Source organism: Alosa pseudoharengus, unplaced genomic scaffold, assembly GCF_046254945.1.
Source record: "Alosa pseudoharengus isolate Yale_2024_CS ecotype anadromous, Long Island Sound unplaced genomic scaffold, YU_APseudo_1.1 YU_APseudo_1.1_scf_22, whole genome shotgun sequence".
Taxonomy (NCBI): Eukaryota; Metazoa; Chordata; class Actinopteri; order Clupeiformes; family Clupeidae; genus Alosa; species Alosa pseudoharengus.
In genome coordinates this window covers 18874222-18881721 of record NW_027468680.1, presented here as the reverse complement: position 1 = coordinate 18881721, position 7500 = coordinate 18874222, and the positions used below count along the sequence as shown (strand labels likewise).

The window sequence follows — 7500 nt, the reverse complement described above, 5'->3', positions numbered from 1 at the left end:
GCAGCCATGAGCTCTGTGGGGGAGAGGCCGAGCATGTGAGCAGCAGCTGGTCAGTTGTAGTGGTGTTAAATGCCAAGGCTCACATGTTATTGTCATGACATATTGTTATGACATATTCCATATGTCAGATGGATTGCCACATATGGGAATCAGTGAACCACTTCACTATTAATGCTATCGTGTGTGTGTGTGTGTGTGTTCGTGTATGCATGTGTGTGTGTGTGTGTGTGCGTGTGTCTGTGTGTGTGTGTGCGTATGTTTGTGTGTGTGTGTGTGTGTGTGTGTGTGTGTGTGTGTGTGTGTGTGCGCGTGTGTGTGTGTGTGTGTGTGTGTGTGTGTGTGTGTGTGTGAGAGCAGAGTCTACAGGAGCAGCTGAAGACTCAGGAGAGCAGTCTGCAACGATTTGCCTCCATCACCCAGCAGCTGCTGAAAGAGTGCCACCCCTCTGTGTGTGACTCACTCACCCAGAACCTCAATGACACCAATGCCAAGTGAGGCCTCCACTTCTCTATTTCTCTCTACATTCATTTGCATGTTTAAACTCCTATTTACCTTATTTACATGGAAATAAGCTTTATTTATATCACATATACATCAAGAAATTGAATTGACAGAGTATGAATGCATTTGATTAAGTACTATGTATTATTATGTGTGTGTGTGTGTGTGTGTGTGTGTGTGTGTGTGTGTGTGTGTGTGTGTGTGTGTGTGTGTGTGTGTGTGTGCGTGTGTCTCAGGTGGGCCAGCCTGTTGGAGGAGCTGACTGAGGCTCTGGGCTGCAGTAAGGCCCTGCTGCAGCAGTGGCAGAGCTATAAGCAGCTCCATCGCCAGGGCGGCGCCAGCGTGCAGGGGCTGGAGGAGCGGGCAGATGTGCTGCTCAAGGCAGCCAGTGCCAAAGAGATGCCCGAGGAGGAGGTGTCGGCCAACATCCACCAGTGCAGCGTGAGTTTACAGCAGTCAATGTTTAATATGCTCCTAATGTTTATGAAATGATGTAGCATATCAGCATATTGCCATGTCTGTTTCTGTTTGACATTAGATGGACAAGTCAAGTAATACAAGACATGGATTATTAGCATATGATGGAGTGCTCACTCTTATTTACTGTGTGTGATTGAAATGTTGACTAAGTGAGGTTTAGAGAGATTTGTATGTTAGGGATATTATTTTATATCTTACGTATCATATTTGCATATTGTATGTGAAGAGGATGTCTTTTGTGCTGACATGACAGACCTATTCCATAACTTGCACTGCCTGTGTGTGTGTGTGTGTGTGTGTGTGTGTGTGTGTGTGTGTGTGTTTCCTGATGTGTGCAGGAGCTGCTGGAGGAGCTTGCGCAGGTCCAGGCGTCACTGCAGCAGCTGCAGGAGGTGGCGGAGCAGCTGAAGCAGCAGGTGGACACGTCCGCGGCCGGCGCCATCCAGTCCGACCAGCTGATGCTCACGCAGAGACTCAGCCGCCTGGAACAGAGCCTCAGCAGACAGCAGAGCATCCTGCAGGTGTGTGTGTGTGTTTGCAGGAGTTGGAAGAGCAGCTGGCTGAGCAGTAGCGGCTGCTGCAGTCTCTATGTGTGTGTGTGTGTGTGTGTGTGTGTGTGTGTGTGTGTGTGTATGTAAGAGAGATAAGCTATGATAAAGACAGGCACCAGTGTGTGAACCATTGCTAGTTTTAGTTTGAGTTAAAGGTCAAATGATCTCTGTGTTTTGCTGACAGATCGTAGGAGCATTATAACATATGCTAATGCTAATAGGGAGGAATATTCTGACATGTGCTTTGTGTTTGTATTTGTCTTCCTCTGTCCTCCGTTTCCTCTGGTTCCTCCTGCCTCAGACGGGCGTGCAGGACTACGAGCTGTTTAAGGAGCAGCTGGCCTCACTGGACAGCTGGATGAAGGAGGCGGAGGACGCGCTGAACGGGCAGGACCCCACGGGCTCCTCTGACCAGTCACTCATCCAGGGCCGCATGGAAGAGCTCAAGGTAAGGCCTCGTTACATTAAGCCCTCCAATAAGCACAGCGGCAGCCGCCCCAGACCTGGCAGACTGGCCTGCCCTGGCCTGTCAGACAGGCCTTAAGACTTTAGTAAATATACAGTACACCACCAAAAACCATTAGTGAGATGCTAAGATGTTGTCTTATTTTTAGTAAAGGTTGGAAAGACATTATGTGTGTGTGTGTGTGTGTGTGTGTGTGTGTGTGTGTGTCTGTTGCACAGGGGCAGATGCTGCGGTTCAGCAGCCTGGCCCATGAGCTGGAGCAGGTGAATGAGCTGGGCTACCGGCTGCCCCTCAGCGACTCCGAGATCAAACGCCTGCAGAGCCTCAACCGGAGCTGGGCCTCCTCGTCCGCACTCACCACAGAGAGATTCAGGTACTGCACACACACACACACACACACACACACACACACACACACACACACACACAGCCAATACTCACACTTTGGTTGCACAATCGAAACACATGCATTCAGGCCCTGAGACAACTGAACTTAAAAAGAGATTCAATTATGTACCTCAAGTGCGTACCACCTCTACAACACTGCTGGTGCCAAATGATCATAAAGACATATAACGGAATGCATATTTGTATACTGCATAATTAGCTAGCACTGAATGTTTCGTTTGCGTTTGCGTGTGTGTGTGTGTGTGTGTGTTTGTGTGTGTGTGTGCTTGTGTGTGTGTGCTTTTGTGTGCTTGTCCTTCAGTAAGTTGCAGGCCTTCCTGCTGCAGCAGCAGACCTTCCTGGAGAAGTGTGAGGCGTGGATGGAGTTCCTGGTGCAGACGGAGGAGAAGCTGGCCGTGGAGATCTCGGGGAACAACCAGAGTCTGCTGGAGCAGCAGAGAGCCCACGAGGTCCGACACCCACCCTCCAAACCTCCACCTCATCCTTATTCACACTCCGGGGTCACACTAATGCACTATTACACACAGTCACTCACCCAATATTCAACCTGATAAAATGGTATAGCCCCCTTATCTGTTACCTATGACCCTCATCTGTTACAAATGACCTATAGCCTGATCAAGCATTATTGCACACTACTAGTGAGTAACTTGCCCTATACTTGACAAATAAACAGTGTGTCTGTGTGTGTGTGTGTACATGTGTGTAGCTGTTCCAGGCAGAGATGTTTAGTCGGCAGCAGATCCTGCACTCCATCATCAGTGACGGCCAGAAGCTGCTGGACCAGGGCCAGGTGGAGGACCGGTGAGAGGACACGGCTCTGCATTATGGAGTCATTACAGCTAGAGCATTACATTCAGCTCTACTGGAGCCATTAACACACAGTTAGAGCATTACATTCAGCTCTACTGGAGCCATTAACACACAGTTAGAGCATTACATTCGGCTCTACTGGAGCCATTAACACACAGTTAGAGCATTACATTCGGCTCTACTGGAGCCATTAACACACAGTTAGAGCATTACATTCGGCTCTACTGGAGCCATTAACACACAGTTAGAGCATTACATTCAGCTCTACTGGAGCCATTAACACATTTTCACCATCCCTTCTTCCTTTCTCTTTTCCCTTTGCATTTCTCTCTTTTTTATTCTTTATCTATCAATTTTTCCCTCCCTCTCTCTCCCTGTTTCTTTCTATCCCTCTATTCCTCTCTCTCCCTCTCTTTCTCTCTCTCTCTCTCTTTCCCCCTCCCCTCTCTCCCCCTATCTCTCTCTCTCTCTGCAGTGATGAGTTCAGTCTGAAGCTGGCCCTGCTGAGTAACCAGTGGCAGGCGGTGGTGCGTCGCGCTCAGCAGCGGAGGGGGATCATCGACAGTCAGCTGCGCCAGTGGCAACGCTTCAGGCAGCTGGCCGAGAAGCTGCGCCGCTGGCTTCTGGAGGTGGCCCACGCGCCCACCGCCCCCAAACAGCCCATCCCCCTACAGCAGGCCCGCGTCATGCTGGACTCCGTGCAGGTACACGAGCATGGGCGCATATACCCCCCACCACACACTGACACACACACACACACTTTAATGCCTACATACAGAAATATGTACACTAAAGGCCCATTCACACCAAGAACGATAACGATAACTATAACTATAAATAAATATCGTTCTCGTTAATATGAATGACGACGTTCACACATAAACTATAATGATAACGACATGAAGAACGATATCGTTGGGGATCACTTTCAGAGCGATTTTGACAATAGCCAATCAGAACCCATCAAATTTTACTCACAGTCACATTCATTAACACAAGGAGAGACTTTGTTTATCGTTGTTTAGTGTGAACGCTTTTATCGTTATGGTTATAGTTATGGTTATAGTTATCGTTCTTGGTGTGAATGACCCTTAACAGAGACGTACAGTGGCAGGTACATGCACACAGTCCTCAGCCCTTACCACAAAAAACTTCAGGTACCACACACACACGCACACACGCACACACACACACACACACACACACACACACACACACACACACACACACACACACACACATCCTATGAAAACAAATGCTTTCTCACTCAACCCTTGTTGAGTATATTTGAATGTGTTTGTGTGTTTGTTTTGATCTCCAGCTGAAGGAGAAGGTGCTCCATAGACAACAGGGCAGCTACATCCTGACGGTGGAGGCCGGGCGGCAGCTGCTGCTGTCTGCAGACCGCCAGGCCGAGACCAGCCTGCAGGAGGAGCTAGTGAGCATCCAGGCCCGCTGGAGACAGGCCCAGCAGCAGCTGGAGGAGCAGAGGAGGGAGTTGGCCACACTGCTGCGGGTACACAACACACCTCACCACTATTCTTTGCAGCTGGAGGAACATGCTTAGGGCAATATGTTAATTTGTACATTGTTAATTAATATGTTAGTTAATACTTTTAGGTAGTTTAGGTATTTAGTAGGCTTTCTTAAAACCTTATTTGATTCTATTGAATAATATCTATAAACATGTATGTGTTTATTTGAGTCCGCCTTTCTACACTTTTACATACACCTTACTTAAAGACTGTTTTAGAGGACTGTGGTATGCCTCACACAAGAACATGACCAGTGCTGTAGTATATTATTTCACTGAAAATAATATAATGCCACAATATATCTGAGCTGCAACACTCAACAGTTAGAAAATACATATCCTTGCAAAACATTAGGAATGACTTTGAATCAGTTTTCAGTCAGTTTTCTTCCAAGCTTGTAGGCGTTAATGTAAGGAGTGCAATGTCCTTGCTGTAATGCAGTCTGTTGGCCCCTTTTGTGGAAAATGTCCCTGATAAAGATGATAAATAGCATCAGTAAAGTAGGACAAGGCACTAGAGATGTGTCCATTTATAAACAATGACATGGCATTATTACTGACCCATATGGTGTGTGTGTGTGTGTGTGTGTGTGTGTGTGTGTGTGTGTGTGTGTGTGTGTTCCTGGGACAGGACTGGGAGCGCTGTGAGAAGGGCATTGGAGGCTCCTTGGAGAAGTTGAGGGCATTTAAGCGACAGCTTGCCCATCCACTGCCAGACCACCAGGATGAACTGCAGACAGAGCAGATCCGATGCAAGGTACCCAGAACCCACTGCACAGGACAACCACTACTGCTACTACTCATTATATTCAATACCAAAGAACCCACTGCACATTACTACCACTACTGCTACTACTCAATATATTCAATACCAAAGTTTGGGCACTGAATTCAATAGAGCTATACCCAACTTGTCTATTGTTCAATCCATCCACCTGTATGCGCATGTGCAGGATAGATGTGAACTTGTTGTCAATAGATTACTGTTTAATGCTTTGGCAACACAAACAATATTTTGGCATGGCAGTAAATTATTAGTAGTCTAATATAGTCTAAACTATTGTGTGAAGTTTTGTTTCCCTTCAAGCTAGCTTGACAGTCAAATTGAAGTCTGAAGTTTTGTGTAAATGTTGTTTATTGTAAATGAATTGCCTACGTTGTAAATGTAGACGGTGGTAGTGTAGCATTGCTGATTGGCCTGTTGTGCTCGTGCTCAGGAGCTGGAGGGCGGGGCTGAGGGCTGGCGGGAGGAGCTTGGCCAGCTGACACATCTGAGAGAGTCTCTGGGCAGCTGCATCAGTGCAGACGATCTGAGCGTGCTCAAGGAGCGCACCGAGCTGCTGCAGCGCCAGTGGGAAGAGACCTGCCACCAGGTAGCACACACACACATACACACAGACATACACACACACACACAGACATACACACACACACACACACAGACATACACACACACACACAGACATACACACACACTCACACACACACACACACACACACGCACACACACACAGAGAGACATACACACTTACACACACACACACACACACAGAGACATACACACTCACACACTGACACATGCATACAAGCATACACACCTTGAATAGAACATCCATGCTTTTCCTACTTCACAAGAGTTTGTCAAGTGGTCATCTTGTGGCTATTAGGTGAGAACAGAGCGTATGAGTTAGTGATTTGACTTTCTGTTCGAGCGCTGATGACTCAAAGCATACCAGCGCCTTACCAGACCAGACCTTACCAGACAGAGGTTTCTGTTCTCCGGCATCCGGGGACAGAAAACCATGTTATGTGATTGGGGCTGCTCAGATAGTATAGGGGAAGATGAAAATCTGTAGATTCGAAACGCGTGTGCTCTATCTGTTGAAAGCACAGACCACAGGAAGGATGTTGACTGTCATAGTTGCAGTGCTTCGTTGGGCAGTATGATCTTTAGTAATGCTCACACTGTAGAGCTCAGGATGTTTGTTTGATGTGTATTGCATGTTATACCTGTTCTCAATAACGTTTAAAACAATTACAACTAAATGTTACAATTAAAACTAAATGGTTTCAGGATTCAAAGTTGCTGTTTTCCTTCAGTTCCTGAATCCTGCTGAGCAGTTCTGGCAGATTGATTGACAACAGCGCTGCATATTGATTGCACATCTCACACATTCAGTGTGAATGTGTGAGATGTGTCCTGAGAGTTATGTTGGCAGAAGTAATGCGTCGCACACATGCATACGAGAATATATGTTCATATGCAGGCACTGAGACTCTTATTTCCTGTTTTAGTGGCAGATGTGTTGCTCCGGAAAAAAGTCACTTCTTGATTGGCTTTTTTATGTGTGCTTGTGTCTTTTTCTGCTTAACTTGTTAAAAGTGATTACTTTTTTTCTGGCTTGATGCCAGATTGAAATGGGTAGTGATATTCTTGATGATTGTTTTGAACTTATGGTGGAACATATGCTTGTTTGGTACCTGAGTGCAGTGTAAAATGTATTAATCAAGGATCTTTAAACAGTTGTGCTTCAACTCACAGATTCACCTAAAAAGGCCTAATTCAAAAGTGGCATGAAAACATTTAAAAAATTGAAAAATGAAAGAGCAAATCTGATGTGTTATCTGACTTACTCAGTTTGTCTTCATTTTGCCCTTTGACTATACCTTTAAACTAAGTGATCACTGTCTCTGTGTGTGTGTGTGTGTGTGTGTGTGTGTGCAGCTCTCCCTGCGCAGGCAGCAAG

General features: G+C 46.4%; 1 protein-coding gene across 5 annotated transcripts in view; it reads left to right on the top strand.

Annotated features, from left to right (window-relative positions):
• The window catches only part of syne1b (spectrin repeat containing, nuclear envelope 1b), a 107144-nt gene that overhangs the window by 81760 nt on the left and 17884 nt on the right, over positions 1 to 7500 (top strand). For all 5 annotated transcript variants that reach the window (XM_076299214.1, XM_076299213.1, XM_076299212.1 and 2 more), the window contains 12 exons: positions 358 to 491; positions 738 to 942; positions 1320 to 1502; positions 1834 to 1980; positions 2217 to 2371; positions 2708 to 2855; positions 3116 to 3210; positions 3695 to 3923; positions 4541 to 4735; positions 5385 to 5510; positions 5971 to 6126; positions 7479 to 7500. The exon at positions 7479 to 7500 is cut by the window's right edge and continues 137 nt beyond it. In XM_076299214.1, the coding sequence (XP_076155329.1) occupies positions 358 to 491; positions 738 to 942; positions 1320 to 1502; positions 1834 to 1980; positions 2217 to 2371; positions 2708 to 2855; positions 3116 to 3210; positions 3695 to 3923; positions 4541 to 4735; positions 5385 to 5510; positions 5971 to 6126; positions 7479 to 7500 (1795 nt within the window). The remainder of the gene's footprint in view (positions 1 to 357; positions 492 to 737; positions 943 to 1319; positions 1503 to 1833; positions 1981 to 2216; positions 2372 to 2707; positions 2856 to 3115; positions 3211 to 3694; positions 3924 to 4540; positions 4736 to 5384; positions 5511 to 5970; positions 6127 to 7478) is intronic.